We start from the raw sequence: 25,188 nt of genomic DNA on the forward strand, positions 1-25,188 counted from the left end.
CTCCTAATTACTCTTCTCACTACTAATTGCTCATCTCACAGCACAGCCCAATTTTAATATTTTTATTTTATTTATCATATCTTATTTTATTTAATAATAAAATAAGTCTTAACAACATAACAACTTCACCACAACAAAATACTCCACATAATTCAGTTATAAATCATATAACCCACTCAACTTCATGAATCATAAAATTCGCACATATCAATCATGAAAATCACGTAAATCATATATATAAATATATTTTTTAAATAATCGAATAATTAAGACGGGCGTTACACTAAACATGCTAATTTAATCTCACCCGTTGATTTGATCTCTAATCTCAAACTCCTCATTTTCTCTCATATAACTTAGTTAATGCTAATTGAAAACGAATAACACACTTTTAATGCAATTGAAAACGAATAACACACTTTTAATGACAATTGAAAACGTAGTTAATGCCGCTAATCTAATCTCACCCGTTGATTCGATCTCTATTCTCAAACTCCTCATTTTCTCTCATATAACTTAGTTAATGCTAATTGAAAACGAATAACACACTTTTAATGACAATTGAAAACGTAGTTAATGCCAATTCGATTAGCAACCCCCTACAAACTTTTAAACCATATCCTCTCCTCATGTTAACTTACGAAACTTTCAATATTAATGACTGCATTCCCATTATCCTCTCCTGCCATCATTTTTACGTCAAAACAGTTTAGACTTAACAATGGAAAGTGATGCACAAACTCACTTAGCCTTGCACTGCTTGAAGGTTACAAATAACACAGCAAAATCTAACTATGTTTCATCTCCTTTCTTGATCTCTTATGTTTTGTTTCATATATATTTTTCAACTTGCACTAATTTCTTTGAATCTTTGATCTTTTTCAGCTCCATTAGATCCAAATCCTATAACTGATTTGGACAAGTTTGTTAACAAATTGCGAGTTCAATATAAAACTCTTCGACTTGAGTTCCGTGTAACAGATGTGAATGCAAGATTACTAATACTGTGTTTTTATTGATGCGACATTTCAAATTAAAAGTTCATTTGATCATTTTTCTCACTTACTAATTTCAGATATTGTATATGTTTTACATGGTGCACTTATGTTGCCAAAAATCGTTGTCTCTGATTTTGGTGCATCACTAGGTGATTACGCAACTTTTATCGACCCTAACAACAACCAGGACGTGTTGTCGATCCTCCTCTTTTTATTCCTTCTATGAAATTTGAAATTGAGAAAACTATCATGCCAGCCTTTGCATATGAAGGTGTTCCGGTCACAAGTGAAATCCTCTCATTCCATCATGATGAGAGTAATTTTCAAATATGGTGGGAGAAGGATTTGACTGGATTTGATGTCACTTCTGGATTTATGGTATAATGTTTTTGTATGACATTGCTTTTTTGGGTCATTTTTATTACAAGATATAAAAAATTGTTTTTAACGTAGTAATTTTTTTGCAGATGCGTATTTACCAGGGCCTGTGTGATTTAACTATCGGGAAAAAGACCACTTCATTGACAATGATTGATGATTGTGGAAACAAGTGGAATTGCATCACTGTATTTGGAACCAGGCCACATCACCACATCAAGCTTGGTGGAGGATGGAAAAGAATGGTACAGGCGCGCAAACTTGAGGAAGGTGTCATGGTTAAAGTTGGGTTTCCACATGCTGGCATGAACGACAGCATCTACATTCAAGTAAATCGCCCAACTGTCGTGAGAGTTTGATGTCTGCAGTGCAATTGATGGAGTGCAGTTTTTAGGGTTTATATTTTTAGATCCATTTTGATGTTTTTGAATTTTCTTTACATTTTAATGCAATTTATGGTTTTATCTTTCCATTTTAATATGCTCTCTTTTGATTTCAATGAAATTAAAAGTTTTATCTTTTCAGTTTAATGTGCTCTCTTTTGATTTCAATGCAATTTATGGTTTTAAAATGTTTCTTCGTTTGACTATTGAGCTTAAATGTAATTTATGGATGATTGTTTACGAGCAATTAATATTGTACCATAATCCTTCATGTAACCAAAATCATGGTTTTAAAATGTTTCTTCGTTCGACTATTGAGCTTAAATGCAATTTATGGATGATTGTTTACCATCAATTAATATTTTACCATAATCCTTCATGGAGCCAAAATCATGGTTTTAAAATGTTTCTTCATTTGACTATTGAGCTTAAATGCAAGTTATGGATGATTGTTTACCAGTAAGACACAAATTATCCAAATCATTGCACAATTTATGGATGTGCTTGATTGTGGTGAATGTGCTTGATTATAGTTTAACATGTTAATGGATAATGGTAACTTAAATATCAATTGTTAAAGAATATGGGTCTTCAACTCTAATAAACCCGTGCGATAGCACGGGTCAAGAGTCTAGTTATAGAAAAACCCTTACCCTTCCTCTTTAAAAAACCCTATGCGTTCCTTTTATAGAAAAACCCTACCCTTCCTCTCTAAAAAACCCTACGGTTTCTCTATACTCTCATAATTCTCTTGCGACTAGGTTTCAGCACAACACCTTTCTCCTTCACAAGGTAACCAACCATTCTTCTATTTTTATCATGGTTTCATACGTCATTCGTGTAGTTTAGATTTACATCATTGATTACATAAAATTATTTGATGATTTTGTTGATGGTTTTGTTTTTTGATTTTCTATTCAATTTGAATTTGGCTAAATCTATATATTTCCATGTTTAATCGCAAAGTGTGATAATCACTTTTTGTTTATGAATCGGTAGTTTTATTTGTTCTTATGAAAGAGTCGATCTTTTATCAAGGATTTTGTTTATCACGTCTTTATTCCTCGTGTCACTACCGTTTGATATTTTATTTTATTTTTTTACCCAACCGTTTGATATTTTATTGTTGACTCCAATTGTGCATTTTTTTTGTCACCTTTACGTTGATGGTAGTATTTTTTACTTAGTATTTTTCTTTTGAAGCATACTTATGGAGGAAGCCAACAAGAAATCCAAAGCAGTGGCATGCTCCAATGAACAGCGTGACCGATTAAGCAAACTCTCGGACGAATTGATTCTTCGCATTCTGTCTTTCCTATCAACAAAAGAAGCTTACAAAACATGTGTTCTATCCACAAGATGGGAGTCCATCTGCACCATGATCCCCGACCTTGACTTTAAATTACAAAAGGTTTCAGACCCCCCTAGCTCGCCTGAAACAATCCAATCTATATATGCATCTCTCCTGAGACGCACCGAAAACATAAGAAAACTAAAGCTCTTTAGTGACAATGGCTGCCAATCATATGATGTACACTTATGGGTTTCAAAAGCATTAGACCTCAAGGTTCAGGAACTTGACGTGGAATGTTGGTCCCTTGACAAACGTCCAACTTTATTGCCGCTTAGGCTTTCCATGTCTAAGTCGCTCGTGGTCTTAAAATTGCACGGTGAAGCTCAGCCAAGACTCAGTTCTTCTTGTGATGTATCTTTTCCGTCACTAAAGATTCTTCATCTCCAATATATTGTGTTAAATTCTATCATAGATAATCATAGTGAGTATGATCTCTCTGAATTTCTATCTCGTTGTCCACATCTTGAGGAATTTCTCTTACATGACGTCTTCAAACAAGCCATCAATATTGTCTCTTTTCACTCATTAAAGAGATTAATATTTCTTTTAGAGATGCCTCTTCTTGATTCTTACGTTTCTCCACTGCAAATTAATGTTCCGTCCCTTGAAGTTCTTAATATTGCTGATCTTTCAAGGACTCACAAAAAATACGAGCTTATAAACTTGTCCAATCTTGATCAAGCTACTCTCTGCTTTAATGAGCATCCAGATGTTAACAATTTGTATTCACTCTTGAAGGGAGTTTCTAATGTCAAATCATTGACTATCAATTATGAAACTATTCATGTAAGTTTCATTTTTTTATTATTTTTATTTTATTTTATTTTTTATGACAAGTTCCATAACTACGACACATGCACTTTTTGGTTATGCAGCATCTAAGCAAGGAGGAAAATCTTGACAACCTACATCTTCTCACTTTTCACAATTTATTATTTTTATCGGTTGAAATATATGAGAATTGCAGTTGGAATATGCTCGTTACCTTTCTACAAAATGCTCCAAAACTTGAGGATCTTGTCATTAAGGTGTGTATGATGGTTTTTAACTGCATTTACACAATCTTTTTAAAAAAGTTAAATATATTGATAAGTTCGAATTCTAGCACAAGAAGTGCAAAGAAGGGGACAAAAAAATACTTGGACTTTGCAAATAGAACTGATAAACAAATAAATTGAATCAAATAAATCAATATCTAATCTATATTTGTGTTGCATTTATTCTACCAATTTAATTTAACAGTATATTAAAGTATTTTACTTATAATTTTATCTTTATTTACTTAATTCATTTGTTCCAAGCCAATAAATGGGATCCCTCTCTCTTGCTTTAGGTGTTGATATCTATTTTTCTTTGTAAATTTATGGTTTTCACAAATGTTGTCACACAAATGATTGTTCAAATAACACAGCTCCTTGCAAAATCGAATGAAGTGTTCAGTGCAGATGTTTAATCTCATCCTCTTTCGACCCCACCAACAATTAGCTTTTATTGGAAGTCTTCATAGTAACAATTTTCAAGAGAAGACTACCACCATAAGAGGGGCTAGACTCCCCTACACATAGGTGGTCCGGTGGACGCCTAGAGTTGGTTGAAAGATGTTAGAACATCCATTTCCCACTCAAACAACGAATCTCTCTCCTTTTGCAAGAAATCAAGTACCCCCTGGTTTTATTTTGAGAAATGATATTTGAACAACCATTTTATAGCAACTTTTGTGACAACTTTCTCTCTTATACTCACATTACATTTTTACTTTCTCTCTCTATCACTTTAGTTTTCGTGCCAATACATACTTTTCTTTGTAAAAATATGGTTGTCTATTTGGTTATCAAACAAATGGATGTTCAAATAACACTACTCGTTTTTTTTTTGGTCCGTAGACATAGTGGTAAAGACCACTAAAACTCACACAAACCGTAAGGTTCCGAGTTCGAACCTGAATAAAGGCATCCAACCTAACAATTTCGACATTGTCGGTTGAGCTAGACTTTACGGACCCCATAGTTTTAATAATATCCATGTTTTTTGAGAACATAATATCCATGTTAAACCTTCTTAATTTTTAATAATAACTGTAACCTATCCATTCGTATATAATTTGTTAGTAAGGAACACACAGAGATATATAGACAATAATATATGTTATCCTTTACATGAAGAAACTATATGCTTTATATACACAAAAACACACTCAAGCACATAATTTGTTAGTTTTTTTATTTGTCCACATAGACAATACATGAAGAAACTATATGCTTGTATATCAGTTGGAAAATTCTAATTAACAATAATATATGTGATCCTTTACATGTAGAAAACGTCTGAAACAGAAGATGTTGGAAACTCGGACTGGGTGGAGCCATCGGTAACTCCAACATGTCTTTTAAACACTCTCCTTAAATTTGAATTTAAAGAAATTCAAAATTTACAATCTGGGTTGGACTTTACACGATATATTATTAATCACTCAACCAAGTTAAAGAAGGTAAAGATTTTCACACCAAATGAATCAGTAAAAAGAAGTTTACACGAGATGTCAAAGAAATCTTCCGGACAAGTATGGGTATGAAGTTTACACACTTTCTTTTCTTTAATACTGAGTTTATATACTTTTTATTTTTCAATTAGAAATATTGGTATGTAAATCTTTGTTAGTATGATGTTGTGGGGTGGTGAGAGCCATCATCCGTCCTCCTTTTTTCCTTTTTTTTTTTGACGTTTACTTCTACATTCGTGGTTGAGTACTATAGGATTATTATTTTTACAAATAATAAATTTTATTCTCATAATTTTTTTTAATTATATTAATTTTTTTTATCAGTTTACTCTAATGATTATCATTTTTTTTTGTCAAGTAGCATTTTTAATCAATAAATAACCAAGTAATAAATAATACAAAAAGTAATGTTTGAAAAGCCATACCAAATATGAACAAGTTTATAGAGATATATAATGTTTATAATCTTGCAATTAATTATTCAATATTTGTTACAGGATATTATTTCGATTTGAAGATAATTTGGACGTCTTCAAGGATTCAATCAAGTCTACTCGACACTTTTAATCTAGCTATCAAAACTTATACAGCCAAATTGGTTTGCTGCATTGAACATGGTTTTTGTTCTTTATTAATCTGGCTTAGTACCTTGGATAATCTATTTTGGAATTTGTCGATTTAGAATACCCTAATTGCTTATTTGTTGCTTTTTTAGAGTTGGATTGGCAACGCCAAACTATTAGCTATGATTAAAGTAGAGTTGGTTGGTAATTTTTTTTCCTTACAAAGCTGATAGCATTTCCTCACGAGATTATAATATTTTTTTAAAAGGCTACTTCAAGTAGTGTTAGTTAATTTATGACTTATCATATTTTCTCTCATTTTTATCATCATTATCTTAATTGATTTTTTTTAATATTCATTTCACTTGGTTATTAAAAAGTTTCTATCACTTATTCTTAAAGCTTATTAGGTCTTGCCATCACTTAACCTAATTTTTCCCTCTAATTCTATTGAATTAATTGCTAATCCTCTAAACCCTAAAAAATTTCCCTCCTTCTATATGTTCAATTTGAAATTCAAAATTTACCTGCCTATTTTTCCGTTCCATCCACTTCCTATGCATTTTTTTTTGACAAGACTTCCTATGCATTTATTAAGACATGGTTTTAGCACTATTAGTTAGCTCTTCCATGATATTTGCACTTTGAAATTCAAAACATAGTCTGCTTTTAAAATCGTCGGTTAGCTATTTCCAAAGCAATTATACGTAGCTCTTCACCCTCCCGTTCTGCTATATATACATGCAAACCAGTATTGGAATTGAACAAGCATTCATAATCTTCCTATTTACTTTTTCAAAACCCTTATTCTAACCATGAACTTGACGTTTTTATTTAATCTCTCTAAAGACTCAATTATGTCATTAGAATAGTTTTCCTCTCACTGAACTCCTTCAATCTTCTTCTTTGAAATGATATTTTTCTACTTCATTTTGTTTGTATCTTTTTCTGAAAGGATTTTAAGTTATCTCTTTTGCTTTGTAACCGAGAAAATGGGTTTTCGAATTTGAATTTTTCACTTTTCAGCAGAAATCATATTCAATCTTTACCCTCTCAATTGCTTCTTCGAATCCGACATCAAATCGTTTTTGAGAGTAATACAATGATAAAATTGAAGCTTCCTTCTTGCCATGACTAATTTCGCCACCTATGACGTGTACAACATCAACATAGTCAAGGTTCTCCTGTCATTCCCTTTGTAAATCCCTTATGATCTCTCACACATTTCCTTTCTGTTGCTTTTTTTTTTCTTCATGTTTTTAAAATTTCTAATTAGGGTTTTTCAACATGCAGATAAAATTGAGCTCTCTATAATTATTCCTTCTTATTGTGAGGATTTTCATCTATTTGTGTCATTGAGACCGATGTTTGTAGTTTCTCTGTCTCCTATTGGTTTGCTTGAGACTCATGCTTAAACTACTGTGAAAAGTTGAAAGAAAAAATATGTTTAGTTAAATGTGAAATGAATTTTATAATGAAAAGTTGGTGGAGAAAGTAGAGTCAAATAGAGAAAAGTAGAGAGAGTTGGAAAAGTTGGCTGTATCACTCTTTCAAAATTTCTAATGCTAACCCGTCAAGCTATCGAAAAATAGAGAGTTTATCAAAGTTGGCTGTATCACTCTTTCAACATTTATAACAACATTTACTTAAAGTTTTTCTGCACTGTTTTGTTTACTGTTATTGTTGTGTCCTTTGATAATTATTGGAAATAATAATCACAAATTCAATAGTTTTCTAATTATCAGTTTTTAATGGTTTAAATTACATCTTAATTTGGAATTCACAATTACAAGTGAAGATAGAATGAGTTTCAAATAATTTCATGCTACTTATACATTGAAGGAATATATTACGGATCCGCTACACGAAATTATTATGTGTGGTGCTGTCATATATTCTCATAACTGCGGCGTTATTTTTACATTCTAAACTGCGGCGTTTTTTTTTTGGCATCTACTAATGGCAAAGTCGCTAAAGCTCTTGCGAATAAATTCGGCATGGTTAATTATCAGACTTTATTGTTATTAGTCTCTGTCAATTTTGTCAACTATGAATGTGGAGACAATTTTCCCTTTAAAAATTGATGAAACAATTCAAAGGTTACTTTGTCTGTGTCTTGATGCTTAATTGTTTTAGACGAATGAATTGAGGTTTTTAAGGTTTAAGATTCAGATCTAAGGAAGAATTACACTTAAAAATTTACGATCATCATAATTTAGAGAATGTCAAGACAATTGATGCATTATGATATTGCTGGAACTATGTCTTAGTTTCAAGAAGGATATGTGTACCGCACCTCATGCAATGTATACTGTATATTTCATAAGCTGATATTAGATAATTAGGTCATTGTCGAATTCTACTGCTAACATATATGTTTTGTTACGGTTACAACTTCGAATATTCGAATGAGAGTCATCAATGGTTGTCGAATATAAGGATGTTATTCAATGCAGTTAATGGCAAAGTCACTAAAGCAATTTGGTATTTATACGCTTTATGCTATGTTTTTACATGAAGACAATTTTAGTTTAATTAAGTATCAACAAAAATTTCCATTCTAAACTGCGGTGTTTTTTTATTTGGCATATGTTAATGGCAAAGTCACTGAAGCAATTGCACATTCAACTTTAGATGTAACCTTAATTGTACTGATCTTTAATTTGCAAATAAATGGATTGGTTTGATATCAGTGTAATCCTTTTGCAAATAGTTAATTTCAAATAACATGAAATGCAGGATCGTTCTTATAATTTAATCAGTTATAGCAAAATGGTTCGTATGGCAAATTGTAGCTCCTGAGTAGCAATAAAAAAATTACTTTTTTTTAGGGAAATAATAAAAAAAAGGGAACTTCTAAGGTACACCCGCAAATTCAGGTGTACCGGTACTCTCGCTTACAATTTTTATTAGTTAACTATCATTTTATATGAAGAAAATAGGTGTTTGTTGACATATATATTTTAGAAAATATCATATTATAAGAAAAAACATCATTCCATTTTTTATAAAAATCATACTAATTTTTTTTTACATTTTATTGTAAAAAATAATCAAAATTCTCTATTATGAGAAATAAGAATTCAGAAAAATCAAATTTTATTGCGTTGACGTTTTTGGTAAATAAGATTTAGTTATTATAATTATAGTGATAGAAAACAATTTTTTCCTACAAAAAATAACTCATTTAACTATTAATTTGAGAATTTGGTGTACCAATACACTCAAATTGTTGGGTGTACCATAGATTTTGCCTAAAAAAAATACTTATTAAGCATTAATAACATATTAGTGCAAAGATCTTATAAACTGTTACATTTTATCGTTATGCAAAGATCTTAAGCTTATAAGACCCGTGCAGCGCACGGGTCGTCAATCTAGTTTAATATATAAATAGAGGACCCTATCAGTTCATAAAACACAACACCTAGTTGATAAAACACACTTACGAGTTTTATTGAGTTGTCGAGAACTCTTTCTCTTTTCTTTCTCTTTCTGCTCAATGCATTTTCGAGCTACTTCTCCCCTTTCTTTTTTGTCCTTCGGAATTAAGAGTATTCTTAAGATCATTGTCTCTTTCGAGATATAATGTTCCTTTGGAATGAAGAATGATCGTAAGAGTATAGTCCCTTTCGATATTTTCTTTCCTTGGAAGAGTTAAGTATTAAATTTGAGAGACCTTAATAGCCATATTTAAGGGTGTAATCTTCGAACGATTAACTACAGTGTAGTAGTTAATCAGACCATTGTCGTTGAGCTTGTTTTATCCTGGAGGCGGCGTGGTTGATAGTTTGCCTTGCACAATTTTGGACAGTACCACAAAACTTCTTAAAGAGAGCGACCGGGTCGTGACTCAATCCAATAACAGCTTCGGTAGATGAAAATTATGATTACTTTTTAAAATAGACTTTGGAAATCCAAATATAACAACAATTTGGATATCTAAAAACCAACAAGGATCAACTAGGACTTCATAGTTAATGTTATTAGCTACGTGTTGAAAGAAGATGTCTGCTATTTTAAACATTTAGCTTTATTTTGTGCTATCATTATATAATTTTATCCGGAAGGATCTTGATACTCTTTACTTATGCAAGTAACTAAGAAATGATTGTGCATTTTTATACTTAAACTGAAGTTGATTTTATTGTCACTTAAAGTAGTAAACTATTGTGACTTGTGTTCTCATGTTGATTTCAACTGTACAAAAGATATACTTCAATTGCAGTATTTCAAAAAATTTACCAACTTCATTCAGACTGAAGCAAAAGGAGTATTACACGGTAGAAAAGAAAAGTAAAGAAAAAAAAAAGCAGGCGGGGCATTCCCCAACCAAGTCTATGAAACTAACAAGGTTTGGTAAACCAAGTTCATGAGCCCATACATTCAAGGTTCTACTTATATGATAGATGCTAACTACAATCAAACTACTCATTAAATCATTGCAATCTTGAATAATACGGCCAGTTGCAGCAATAAGAGAATTTTCTGCAATACATTGGACAGCCGTTTACGTATCAGTGAGGATGGTTACATTATCCAACTGTTGTACTTGATCGGTACTGGTTTGTTGTCTTCGATATGATTGTTCATCGGTTTAAAGACATATTTTGCAAGAGCTTTCGGACGTGAAAGTGAATCTTCTTCTATCTGTCAAAATGAAGGCAGTGTAGATCACACACCTAAAAAGAAAATTGAAACATTAAATTACGAGTACTTTAGAAAAAATCATAAAAAAAATGCTAAAAAGAAGGCAAACTACACCAGCTTATACATTAATTAAACATATGATATGCATCATTCATAAGCAAGATATGTTGTATATTCTTCTAATCATAATTTATTGAACTTCCTTCTCCGAGAACTTTCACAAATGTTAGTGTGAGCAATGCTAATGACACAAATCATTGCTTCAAGACAACAACAGATTCTTTCTTTGTTTTTCTGCTCGGGCCTTGGTGCAGGTATATGAGTGCTTGATTTCTAGAATGCTTGGGAAGTCGGAATGTGAGTACCTACCTGGAGGTTCGAATTTCATTTCTTGATCAACCAGTGCTTATACATTGGCTTTCCAGTGCCCAAGCACTAGAATTCGACATAATATAAGCATTTTATTTTTGCCCCAATAACCGCTGAAAAATACTACACGCATAGGTTTATTTTCGTTTTATGTTGTTCAATTTTGGAGAACACAAGTTATCTGGCTGCAAAACCAAACCATTGTACAATAGGTCAGATAGACCTTTTTATGATCAATTCAAGTACATATTTAATGCAAATCTGATTTCAATGACTTCATGGTTTGTATTTGTTGGATCACATGGTTTGTATTTGTTGGACCACATGATATTAGATGCAAAGCTATTAATTAGTCTCCCTAAATTGTTGTTCTGTTTCTGAAGAGCTTTAGGTCTTGATAAACTTGGATGCTAATAATATATCATGGGAATGAAGAAGAATTCACAGTAAAGTTAAGCACCGGCCTTTTCAGGATCAAAAGGGAAACGGGGAGAAGGATTCTGATTCCTAAAACCTCAACAAGTAGGACAACAGATAATAGAAGATAGGTAACAAGTCTAATCAATCATCAGTTTATCACATATAGTCAAGACCATACAAAGGGTTTATTTCTATTAAGGAGATAACTTAGTTTAAAATTCACAATAAAAGAAAGGAAAAATATGATTGAAATAAAAAAGCTTAAGGGGTAAAAATCAATAATCATAATATTCATTCCTTTTACTAATTTTCCTTTCTTTTATTGGAAAGTATTTACATTCGGACCAGCTGGATTTTAATTACTTCCTCTATCTTATATAAAGGAAGGAAAAAAAACACATGTTAAGTTATGTTTTGTTTTCACTAACACATTATATTCACATAGAATTCGCTTAATTTTTGTACCCAAAAAAAAAACTCTCAATTTGCAAGATTTTTTTTTCCTTTTCAAATAACCTATTTTGATGTTTTTTTTTTCTTCATAAAACTACCCTACTTATATATACTATAAGTAGGGAGTCTCACAAAACTTGTGTACTATCCACAAGATGGGAGTCGATCTGCACCAAGATCCCCAACCTTAACTTTGAACTACCAAAAATTTCAGATCCTATGTCGTCCAAAGCAATCCAATCTGTATATGCAGCTCTCCTAAAACACACAGAAAATATTAGAAAACTACGTCTCTTTAGTCAATATGGCTGCCAACCATATGATGTACACTTGTGGGTATCAAAAGCATTAGACTTCAAGGTTCAGGAACTTGAATTGGAATGTTGGTCCCTCGATAAACCAACCATATTGCCGCTTAGGCTTTCCATTTCTAAGTCACTCGTGGTCTTAAAATTGCGTGGCGGAACTCAACCAAAACTCAATTATTCTTCTAATTTTCCGTCACTAAAGATTCTTCATCTCCAATATATTGTGTGGAATTCTATCATGGATGATCATATTGAGTATGATCTCTCTAATTTTTTATCCTGTTGTCCACATCTTGAGGAATTTGCTTTACATGACTTCTTCAAACAACCCATCAATTTTGTCTCCTTTCACTCATTGAAGAGATTATACCTTTTTATAGAGATGCCTCTCCTTGATTCTGACATTTGTCCACTGCAAATTAATGCCCCTTCGCTTGAAGATCTTCATGTTGTTGATACATCATTGACTCCCAGAAAATATGAGCTTATAAAGTTGTCCAATCTTGATCAAGCTAGTCTTCACATCGTTAAGTATTCAGATTTTAACAGTTTGTATACACAATTGAAAGGACTTTCTAATGTCAAATCATTGACGGTCAAATCTGAAGCTATTCATGTAAGTTTTTATCATGATTTAATTTTTTATAAAGATAAGTTTCATATTTAGATACCCATATGCACTTTTTTTTTTTTTTTTTATCATGCAGCTTCTTAGCATGGAGGACAATCTTGATGCCCTACATCTTCTCACTTTTCACAATTTATTATTTTTATCGATTGAAATATCTGAGAATTGTAGTTGGAATATGCTCGTTAGCTTTATACAGAATGCTCCAAAACTTGAGGATCTTGCCATTAAGGTGTGTATAAAGGTTTTTAATTTTATTTGTACAATCTTTTTTAAAAGGTAAAATATATTAATAAGCTCAAAATCTAGCATAAGATGTAAAGACTTAGGAAAAGATATTTGGAGTCTGCAAATAAAATTGATAAACAAAAAAAAATGATTCAAATAAATCAATATCTAATCTATACTCCCTCTAGTCATATTTATAAGAAATTTTTTTTAGATTCATTGAATACATAATGTATTTATAAGCAAATACTTTTTAGATTTTTGATCAAACCCACCACCAATTCTACAACTAGGAATTTTGAAGAGAGGATAAAATCATTATGAGTTTTTTAAATTGACCACAAAACCGAGTGTCAAATCAAACAACAAACCCTTTTGTAACTTCTCCTTTTTCTCAAAGAAATATATATGCTTCCCTCAAAATCAAGGGGGTCCTTTAGCAATACAATGATCGCCCCCTCCCAAGTTCCCATATCACCAATGAATCTCTCCTTTTGCAAAGAAATCAAGTAGAGTATAAGGAAGCTATTCCGTAGTTTTAATGATATCCATGTTTTTTGAGAACATGATATCCATGTTAAACCTTCTTATTTTTTAATAATAACTATAATTTATCCATTCATATAATTTGTTAGTAAGGAACAAATATAAATACATACACATAATTTGTTAGTTTTTTATTTGTCCATATAGACAATACAGGAAGAAACTATATGCTTGTATATCAGTTCGAAAATTGTAACAACAATATTTGTTATCATTTACATGCAGAGAAAATCTAAAACAAAAGAGGTTGGAAACTCAGCTTGGGTGGTGCCATCCGTAACTCCAACATGTCTTTCAAACAGTCTCCTTAAATTTGAATTTAAAAGAATTCAAAACATACAAACTGAGTTGGACTTTGCACAATATATTATTAATCACTCAACTAAGTTAAAGAAGGTAAAGATTCTCACACCAGATAAATCGGTAGAAAGAAGTTTTCACAAGATGTCAAAGAAATCTTCCGTACAAGTATGGGTATGAAGTTTGCACACTTTCTTTTCTTTAATAGTGAGTTTATATACTTTTTTCAATTAGAAATATTGTTAGGTTAATCTTTGTTAGTATGATGTTTTTTTTTTTTTTTTTTGAAGAATGTTAGTATGATGTTGTGGGGTGATGATAGCTGTCCTCGCTTAATGCTCGACACACACTTCTACGTTCGTTTTTTTTTATGTTCACTTCTACATTCGTGGTTGAGTACTATAGGATTATTATTCTTACAAAAATTAAATTATATTCTCATAATTTTTTTGATTATATTAATTTTTTTATCAGTGTACTCTAATGATTATCATTTTTAATTTGTAATCAAGAAATAAGCAAGAAATAAATAATACAAAAAAGTAATGTTTGGAAGCCATATCAATTATGAACAAGTTTATAGTGATATACATATTTATGTTTATAATCTTGCAATTAATTATTCATATTTGTTACAGGATATTAAATCAATTTGAAGTTCATGTCGGCGTCTTCAAGGATTCAATCAAGTCTACTCGACACTTCTAATATAACTATCAAAACTTATACAACCAAATTGGTTTGCTGCATAGAACATGTTTTTCGTTCTTTATTAATCTGACCTAGTACCTTGGATATTTTTCTTTTTGGAATTTGTTTATTTAGAATACTGCTATTGCTTATTTGTTGCTTATTTAGAGTTGGATTGGCAAGGCTTAACTATTAGCTATGACTAAAGTAGAGTTTGTTGGTAATTTTTTTTCTTACAAGCTTATAGCATTTCGTCAAGAGATTATAACATTTTTATAAAATGCTACTTCAAGTACCATTAGCTAATTTATGACGTATCATATTTGCTCGTACTTTTACTGTCATTACCTTAATTGAATTTTATAAAAACTAAGAGCAAATATGGTACGTCATAAATTATCTTAATATTTTGTCTCAAAATTTGCTCTCATTTTTACCGTCATTATCTTAACATTTTTAAACATATTTTTATATAATTTTTATTTGAGTCAGTTCAAGAACTAATTATGATAATCAAGTGATTGAGATCAAACGGTTAATGAGTTCCATCCATGACGAATTGTTCTGGAGAATCCGAATTAGATTTCTGATTGGAATAATTACCGGACATCTAAACTCCCGATTACTAGGACCCTTTTCCTTAAAAACTGAAAGATAATAAACATATCAAATTCAATGAGCTAGCGAGATGAAATCACATCTTGCTTATTGAAGCAACAATAGCTGCCATAGAAATATTTGTAGGCAAGTTGAGCATAGATTTGCAACAAAATATACTAAATTTTCTAAGTCTATTTTAATCGAATTGTGATATAGAAATTGCAAAATTTCAGACTTTGAGAAAGCTATACATGCATGTATACATCAACAACATTCTTCTACCTATTAGCTTTTCTCAGAATGCTGACTCCTATTGTTGATAAGTGATGAAGCACTGTTGTTATAATTGTTTGGATTGCAAAAAAGTTGGTGTCCACTTGATATATGCCTAGTTTTATTCCACAATGTATTTTTTTTATACCGATGCACATAACCTTTCTTCACTGGAAATAATTTTGTTATTCTCTTCTCTGTCATTTATTGTATTTTGTTTACAAAAAATATTTGCAGAGCTTGGTCCATATACTCTAGACTTTACTTCAAGTGGCCGGTATATGGCTGTTGTTGCCGTAAGGGACACCTAGCAATCGTGGACACGATGATTCTGAGCCTGATCAGGGAGCTTCATTTACCCTTAACTGAGCTCACAATAGTTTAGTTTAAAAATGTTTGTTTGATTTTATCTTCGTAAGAGTGATACTCATCATGCCTTCTTTTGGACGGGACCATTATTTAGGGCTGTGTATCTTCAGAAGCTACTGAGAGAAGCACTAAAACAAGTTTTTTGAGCTTTATTTAAATTTTAAAGCATTCTATTACATAGAAGCAGGAAGGTTTTTATTTTGATTTTTTGTCTGAAGTTTTTAAGGTTTTGACTTGTTAAAAAATTAGACTTCTTCTCTTCTCCAATATTAAGCTATCACTTTGGTATTCCAGTTCTTTTATAATAAAGGGAGCATTTAGGGCTCTGCCCTCTTTTTTGTACCAAAAAAAAAAAAAGTGAGCATTTAAAGATCTAACTATAGCAAAATACAAATAGCATGTCAAAGTTCTAACCATAGCATTTAAAGTTTTAAAAATGAGCATTTAAGAATTGGAATACCAAATTTATTCCAAATTTTTATTGGAGTATTTGTTTTGTATTCACAAAAGCAGTTATAGCCTATTCCGACAACTTTCTTAATTCAAACCTTGGTTTTTAAATGAAACTACAATAAAGATTGCAAGTAATTTAACTGTATTTTACCTCGTAATAATCCGTCCCCATTAACAAAGTGTCTTCAATAATTGGAGCTTATAATATGCAAGATTGCAGACCAACAACTGAAAGTGGCAACAAAAAAATAAAATCATAATCGAAATACAAGCATCTCATAGAAATAAAGTCTTCCATCAATGAGGAATAAAATAAAACATGTGAATATACATTTTTTCTGAGAGCCAAAAATAAAAACAAAAAACATAGCTAAAAAGAAACAGAAAACAAAATGAGGGAGTTGAACTACCAAAACATCATATTTTCAAGCATTTTCAAACAATAAACACAAGGTAAGGTCTCATTCCCTCCAAATATTTCTATCACCTTCAAAGTATTTTGCAAGCATTGAGCAAACACTCGACGCATTTGCCAGAATCTCTCAAGGTCTGCAAAATAGGGAAGTCTATAGTCCTGCAATATGTACGAGCAAACATTCCAAATTTTAAAAATCAAACCACATAACTATATATCAATGACTACTATGTTAAATATTTAGAGAAAAAGAGAGACATGAAATGTAAAATATTTGACATGAAATGACTCACCTTAAATATAAATTGTGAGTTTTTATGTCCAATGTGAGTTTTTCAAGCAACTGGCAACTGTTGAGCAAGAATTCAAATCCACAAAGCTCATATTTATGCATGTTTTTAGAATCAAATGTCTTACATTCAAATAAGTTTTTGTACTCACTGTCACTAGGTCACCTGCAGATGGAGCAACCTTTTTTGTGCATCTAATTGGATGTCAACAAAATGAATAAAAGTGTACCAGGAGTAGATAGCTGCAAACCGTTAGAAGCTTAGCATCTTTGAAATCAATCAGTATTTGACATAGTCCATTGGCATGAAGTTTATAGAATTTTGGTTCTGTGTGGAAAAATCAATGTCTACCTCTTCTATAACATTTGGACTTACACATATCTCTAAAGTAAACACATCCCTGGAATACTTGAAGTATTTAAGATTTGGTGCATCTAATTTGATACACTGTGGATCGCACTTGTTTAGCACCAATCTTTTTAATCCAAGTTGTACAATATCTTTCAAATCAAAGTCAACCAAATTCCAACACCTCTTCAGACTCAAACTCTCAATACTCTTACAAGTTGATAACAAAGTTTTAAGAGTGTCCATGCGAACTTCAATCCAACCCAAAGAAAGGTCTTTGAGTGCACCAAAGTTAACCAAATCTGGCATATAAAAACCACATGAATACAGTTTTAGTGATTCAAGCAACGACCCGAGTTGATAAACATGTGTTGGCAATTGGAACAATGTATGCTTATCATCCAAAACGTTCTCATCCCATTTAGGATTAGAGAAATCAAGAGTTAAATCTTTCACACGGCGTTGTGTCGCGAAAGCAACTCAACGTTCGATTGTTTCCCCACAGGTTTGAGGGTTCGAAATTGTGAGAGAAAACTTGTTGATTCGACTGCTCGTGAAGTGTGAAATCCAATTTTTGATGAAGTTGATGAAAACTTCTCTTTGCGCTTGTTTGACTTCATCCGAAGTTGAATCGACAAAAAGATTTTCATTGAAGTTGATGTTCTCACCGGATTGTCGTATCCTTAACCATTTTTTGTTAAGTATACACGTTGTAGCGGCTAAGAGTAGGATAGAAATTATTGCAAGAAGACGTGATTCTGATAAGAAAGAATATATCACTATTATCTCTTGCCATGGTTATGGTTTTGGATAAGAAGATGAAAATAATTTTGTAAGTATGGTTTTTAATGAATACAACAATGGTAGATTTGTGAGTATATGGGGTGTGTGTATTCAATTTATATAGATTTGAATATGTGTAAGTTCCAATGTATAAAGATGGTATTAAATTGCGTTCAAATCGATAGTTTTTCTATTTTGTAATGGACCCCAACGTTATTTTTTACAAAAAAAAAGAAGAAGAATTTAATGTTTGATCAAAAAAATAAATTTAATGATATGCACTTTTGGAGTAATAAATTGGAGTAATTTGGTCAAAGATGCGTTTTGGTGACATGGTGCTTTTCCAGGAAGCTAGTTAAGGTCTTAACCTTACGGGTCTTGTTAAGCTGTGTCTTGGAGGTACTAGTTGATTAAAAGTTAAAAAAAATAAATTTTTGCATTGAAAAGAACGCCTTTTTAACTTTCAAAAAGTAGAACACACAATTTCCAACATAATATTTTCTTTTATAATTTCTTAACAAGTATCCTAGGTGTACTTGTTAACATTTCCCTAACCTTAATAAGCATCTCGATATTGCTTCTTTTTGTGCTCTAGCAAGAATTTAATGTTTGACTAAAAAAAAACCAATATAAGGAGATGCACTTTTGGTGATACAGAAACTTTTACTACACTCACAAAGTTTTTTTGTTGAGGTGAAATTGGAAGTTTACCGCACATATGTTTTCTAAACTGCTCTCGTATTATTTACTTTGATCATATTTTTAAATTAGGGTCATGTTAACTTGTGCCCTTAGGGCACAAGTTAAGAAACTAAAAATAGAATTAAAAGACAACTTTTGCATCGAAAATATAAAGTTTTAGACTTTTAATACAATGAATGTACAATTTCCAAGAAAAAGTTTCTATGTTTAGTTTTTAAACTTGTACCCCAAGGGCACAAGTTAACATTTCCCTTTAAATTATTATATGAATACAAATATTAGCATATAAGATATTGTTCAATTTGTCTCGATAAATATTTTCAAAATATTAAATTTAATAATTTTTTACTTTAGATAATTAAAGATATTAACGGATCAAAGTTGTGTATATATATATATTGGCATGTGTGAAGTGGTTGATGTACATGTATTTTGAAATGGATCGAGTAATAAAATAAATATCTTTTTTTTATAAATCCCTGAATTATTTGTTGGCCCTTGTATTTAAAGAAAGATCATTTCATAAGAAAAAATATATTTTCTCTAAAAATGTTCGGTATATATAATCCAAACTGTGTCAAATTTTACACTAGAATTTGCCTCTAGAAATGGTCTTACGAGGGTTTGGCACATTTCAGATTATATTTTTTTTAACAATTGTGCAAGATTTTGGGAAATATAATCATATTCCGAACGACACATTTACAAGCTTTAAATAGACACGAGCAATTTTACAACAATTAGAATTATATAATCCAAACAAATGGTCTTTTGGAAAGAAAAAAAAAACATACCGCGTGAGAAACACATAGGTGGCAAAAAGTAATAGCCTAAGTTTTATTGAGTCCGATATCGGGTTTAACCAAAACTGGCCCAACCCAACTCGCGAACACCTTACAATATATGGAAAAAAAAAAAAAAAACCCTACAATTCCTCTCTACTGTCATAATTATCTTCCTCGCGCCTCTATGTTTCAGCACCACGTAGCTTTCTCCTTCACATGGTAATCAACACTTCTTCTGCCATTCTTATCATTGATTCACATTTTATATTCATATTGAAGTTTAGATTTATATATGTGATCATCTGATTATTATATCATTTTACTTTTTGATTTGAATATTTGGCTGGACCTTTGTGCATGTTTAGTAGCAATTCTCAAAACATATATTGTGTCATAATCTTTTTTTTTTTTTTTTGTTTATGAATCAGTATTTTTATTTGTTTGTTTTGAATGCAACAATCTTTTCATTGAGGGTTTTGTATTTTCATACTTGATACGTGTAATCTAGTTTTCTTTTTGATTAATGTAGGCTGTTTTATACGATTTAGTGCATGTTTGGATTGGTTTATTTGAGCTTATATACTTGGGAGAACTTATGAAAACAACTAGCTTGTGACAATTTTCAAAAGCTTTTTTCAGCTTATTTTCATAAGTTCTCTATCTTCAAAAAAAAAAAGTTCTCTATAGCTTATAAAAACAACTTATAGCATATACAAAAAAAAAATTAACTTTTTTTTTAAAAAAAAAATCTTTTGCTATAGTAATAGCTTATGTAAATTTATACATAAGTGTTAGTGCTATAAGCTACAAATAAGTTGCTTATCCAGACAGGCCCTAAGTTTTGTGTTTGAGTAATGTAGTTTGTGTTTATATGACTTAAGTTTTCTTTTTGAGTAATTTAGTTTGTGTTTTTTTCCAAAGCAGACTTTGTTTGCTCCATCTACTCCGTTGAGACTCAAGAATTAGCATATGGAGGAAGTCAACAAGAAACCGAAAACAATGGCGTGCTCCGAATCCGATAAAGAGCAGGACCGATTAAGCGATCTTTCAGACGAATTGATTATTCATATTTTGTCTTTCCTAACAACAAAAGAGTCTTACAGAACCAGTGTTCTATCTACAAGATGGGAGTCGATTTGCACCAAGATCCCCAACCTTGACTTTGAATTACCAATGACTACGGATCCTATGTCGTCCAAAGCAATCCAATCTGTATATGCAGCTCTCCTTAGACGCACCGAAAACTTAAGAAAACTAAGTCTCTATAGTGACGATGGCTGCACACCATATGATATGCACTTGTGGGTTTCAAAAGCACTAGACCTCAAGGTTCAAGAACTTGAATTCGATTGTTGGTCCATGGAGAAACCAACCTTATTGCCCCTTAGGCTTTCCATTTCTAAGTCGCTTGTGGTCTTAAAATTGCGGGGCGGACCTCATCCAAGACTTAATTATTCTTCTGATGTGTGTTTTCCGTCACTAAAGATTCTTCATCTCCAACTTATTGTGTTTAATTCTATCTTGGATAATCATAGTGAGTATGATCTTGCTAATTTTCTATCTCGTTGTCCACATCTTGAGGAATTTTTTTTACATGACTGCATGAAACAGGCGATCAATATTGTCTCTTTTCACTCGTTAAAGAGAGTATTCATTTCTTTATTTCCGCGTCTTGGTGGTTCCAATGTTTGTCCACTCCAAATTAATGCCCCGTCACTTGACGTTCTGCAAATTGTTGATACTTCAATTTCTCCCAGAAAATATGAGTTCATAAACTTGTCCAATCTTGATCGAGCTACTCTTCGCATTAGTAATCATCCGGATTTGAACAGTTTGTATACACTCTTGAAAGAAATTTCTAATGTTAAATCACTGACTATCAGTTCTGAAACTATTCATGTAAGTTTCATAATCTTTTTTTTTTAATGATAAGTTTCATATTTTGTTACTCATATGCAATTTTTTTTTTATGCAGTTTCTAAGCATGGGGGATAATCTTGACAACCTACATCTTCTCACTTTTCACAATTTATCATCTTTATCGGTTGAAATATCTGAAAATTGTTGTTGGAATGTGCTCGTTAGCATACTACAGTATGCTCCAAAACTTAAGCATCTTGCCATTGAGGTGTGTATGAATATTTTTAACTACATTTGCACAATATTTTTTTAAAATGGTAAAATATATTAATAAGCTCAAAATATATCACAACTCACAAGACGTGCAAAGATTGAGCGAAAGATACTTGGAATTTGCAAATAAAACCGATAAAAAAATAATTAATATAGCATGCATGCTAGTTTTAATGAAAAGTTATAACAAATGGTTCACAGTTATTATCAGTTAGTTGTAATAAGATGCATTTAATATTCATGTTAGGTTTTTATTTGCCCATGTAGACAATATTACACGACGCAATTATGTGTTGTATATTCATTGAGAAGTTCTAATAACCATAATATTTGGTATCGTTTAATCGTTTACATGCAGAAAATTTTTGAAACCGAAGAGGTTGAAAACACAGGTTGGGTGGGGCCATCCGAAACTCCAACATGTCTTTCAAAAAATCTCATTACATTTGAATTTAGAGGAATTCAAAACGTACAAACTGAGTTGGACTTTACCCGATATATTATAAATTGCTCAAGTAATTTGAAGAAGGCAAAGATTTTCACTCCAAATTCAAACAAACCAGTAGAAAGAAGCTTACTCGAGGGGTCAAACAAATCCTCCATTCTAGTATGGGTATGAAGTTTACACACTTTCTTTTCTTTAATACTTGAATTTATATACTTTTTATGAACGAGAAATGTTGGTATATATGTTAATATTTGTTAGTATGATGTTGCGGGATGGTAATAGAACTTCCACCCTCCCCTATTGCTCCACATATTAACTCTGACCATCAACAAGTGAAATTGACAAAACTACATTCCTGAGTCAACAATTAATGTATACCCACAAAATTTGATTAAGGAGTATTCTAACAAGTTACAACTAAAAACGGTTAAATGTACCTTAATGTGCATGTTGTTAAAATACCTCTTTTAACAAATCAGTGGGTGTAAGTCATCAGTTTTTGTAGACATTTGCTAAAATACACTCACTCACAAAAACATTAATAGGTGTATTCTACTAAATCTCACGGTACTGCTAATTTACACTTGTCTAAAAATATTAAAGTATAAGTTTGCAACTTACCTGCACTTGATTTCGACAAAGACCAATTTTCACTATTTTAAGCCACTTGAAATTAAAGGATAGTTTTGTTAATTTACTTGATATTCTTTTTAAAAAAATTGCGCAACTGTTTCTCAACGTGGATACATGTTTGTTGGTTGAAAAAGCTTTAGATTAATCACACAAGCCTCTTTCTTCCAGCACCAATTATAAAACCAATACCCACTGTACTTGAACTATGCATCACCCTCAGATGCTTGAAACAACAGGAATATAGTGTTTTTTAAAATTAATAAACAATATATAGAGATATGTTATGAAGCCCGGATACTCCAAAACAGAGATGTACCCGTATCGGATATCAATATTTTACGGATACTCGTAGATACGTATCCACGAAGTATCGAAAATAATTATTTTAATTTAAAAAATATATTTTATCGGATACATATATGATACTCCACAGATACACAAAGATACTTATAAGATACTTCACAGATACATATCCTAGAAAAGATGAAAGGTAAAAAAGTGAGACAATGTTGTAAAAATTTAGTAGATGTGTATGGTTCAATTTTAGATATGCATAGTTAGAATTGTTTCTCGATGAACCACTAAATTTATACTTCTTGTGGATGAAGGTAACGAGATAGAAATGATTCAATCAATCAACATTAGATAAATTTTTTGTTAAGTTCTTTTAATGATGTTTCTCTCGATATCCCACCACTAAATTTTTATTTTGATCACATGTATTATTTTTAAAAAATTGTGACTTTTATAATAATATAATAATAAAGAGTAATCAATACTATTTTCTTCAAGTATTTTACACACATGAGTTTTAGTGTAAAAAATTTGTCAACATTTTAGCCGTATCGTATCCTAAATTTATAAAAATTCGTGTATCCACGTATCCGTATGTATCGTACCCGCACCCGTTTCTATATACGGGCTTCATAGGAAATATGTAATATTTATTTTTATAATCTTATGATTTATTATTCAATATTTGTTACAGGATATTAATTCAATTTGAAGATCATTTGATGTCTTCAAGGATTCAATGAAGACTACTCCAGATTTATAATCCATCTATCAAAACGTATACAACAAAATTGGTTTGTTGCATTGAACATGTTTTTTGTGCTTTATTAATCTGACTTGGATGATAACTTGGATATTTTTTTATTTGAACTTGTTTATTTAGAATACCCCAATTGCTTATTTGTTAGGGTTGGATTGGTAGTGCCTTATTTTTACCTTATTAAATTAATATATATAGCGTATAAACTTATGATTAGAGTTTTTTTTAAGAGATGATTACAGTAGAGTTCTTTGAAATGCTATTCAATGAGCTAGATTCACCAACAAAAAAAAATCAATGAGGTAGTTTATCAAATATAAGCCCATCTTAATCACGTATCCACTATCTACTATTTCTTACCACTAAATTGTGAGGAAAGCTAGTAGGAGATATAAGCACGTCTTGCTTATTAAAGCAACAATAGTTACCATATCAATATTTGTATCCAATATCTGCTATATCCATTCACTAATAATATTTAATAAGGATATCAGCATAAGAGGGTATATCAAAATAAGTGGTGGATTAGTTGATAACATGGTTGTCTCAGCACAGTGGCGGAACTAGGAATTTTATAGAGTCTGGGTAAAAATTATAGGGTCAAGAATTCTTGTGCGCGTGCGTGTGAAAATATTGAATTTGTCCAATTTTATTTTTGAGTAGGTTAATGGACTATTGGGTTGGACGAAATATGAAAAAAAAATATAAATTGAGCCCAGGCTCGCCGGGTGGTGGCTCCGCCCCTGTCTCATCAAGTACGTGAGCAACTGTTGTGGGTTGTCCCTGCAAGTGTGTGTGCAATCACATTTGCTTATATATAGACATCCATACTTTTTCTAAATCCATTCAACGCCTCATATTTTTCTTAATCTCTTTCCTTAAGTTACATCACTAACCTATTACATTTATCATATTCTCTCTTTATTTCCTTTCACTTATTGTGTTAGTGAGTATGAGTATCACAAATCATTTTCCTTTTCTAATGGGTGAAAACGTCGGACACAATAATGTCATTGGGTCTATTTATAAAATTAATTGATAGAAGTGACCACTCCATATGATCCTTGTTACGTGGGTGCTTTCAAATCTTGAGGTCCTACATTAGTAACAACCTACCCTTAGTTGCCTTCGGTT

At 31.4% G+C, this 25,188-nt stretch overlaps 4 protein-coding genes and 1 pseudogene across 4 annotated transcripts; 4 read left to right on the plus strand and 1 right to left on the minus strand.

Annotated features, from left to right (window-relative positions):
- The first annotated feature begins 721 nt into the window (after window positions 1-721).
- Window positions 722-1,735, plus strand: LOC146957831 (uncharacterized). Its single transcript, XM_085751193.1, has 5 exons — window positions 722-728; window positions 886-1,008; window positions 1,076-1,147; window positions 1,255-1,376; window positions 1,466-1,735. Exons 1-5 carry the CDS (start codon window positions 722-724, stop codon window positions 1,733-1,735), a joined length of 594 nt encoding a protein of 197 aa, XP_085607319.1.
- Window positions 1,736-2,969: 1,234 nt separating this feature from the next.
- On the plus strand, window positions 2,970-6,401 carry LOC146957832 (FBD-associated F-box protein At4g10400-like). The gene is made up of 4 exons (XM_085728228.1): window positions 2,970-3,899; window positions 3,989-4,153; window positions 5,431-5,679; window positions 6,111-6,401. The coding sequence occupies exons 1-4, from the start codon at window positions 2,970-2,972 to the stop codon at window positions 6,126-6,128; spliced, it is 1,362 nt and encodes a 453-aa protein (XP_085584354.1). The 3' UTR covers window positions 6,129-6,401.
- Window positions 6,402-11,618: 5,217 nt separating this feature from the next.
- LOC146957833 (F-box protein At4g22280-like) lies at window positions 11,619-14,734 on the plus strand. Its single transcript, XM_085751198.1, has 5 exons — window positions 11,619-11,641; window positions 12,191-12,992; window positions 13,084-13,248; window positions 14,004-14,252; window positions 14,717-14,734. Exons 1-5 carry the CDS (start codon window positions 11,619-11,621, stop codon window positions 14,732-14,734), a joined length of 1,257 nt encoding a protein of 418 aa, XP_085607324.1.
- A 2,135-nt stretch (window positions 14,735-16,869) lies between these two features.
- Window positions 16,870-18,866, minus strand: LOC146957834 (putative F-box/LRR-repeat protein At5g54820; annotated as a pseudogene).
- Window positions 18,867-20,755: 1,889 nt separating this feature from the next.
- LOC146957835 (F-box/LRR-repeat protein At4g14103-like) lies at window positions 20,756-24,247 on the plus strand. Its single transcript, XM_085728333.1, has 4 exons — window positions 20,756-21,685; window positions 21,762-21,914; window positions 22,278-22,532; window positions 23,989-24,247. Exons 1-4 carry the CDS (start codon window positions 20,756-20,758, stop codon window positions 24,004-24,006), a joined length of 1,356 nt encoding a protein of 451 aa, XP_085584459.1. The 3' UTR covers window positions 24,007-24,247.
- The last annotated feature ends 941 nt before the right edge of the window (window positions 24,248-25,188 follow it).

The sequence above is a fragment of the Medicago sativa genome, chromosome 1 (genome assembly GCF_051527215.1).
Source record: "Medicago sativa cultivar Bolivia chromosome 1, Bolivia_mono, whole genome shotgun sequence".
Lineage (NCBI taxonomy): Eukaryota > Viridiplantae > Streptophyta > Magnoliopsida > Fabales > Fabaceae > Medicago > Medicago sativa.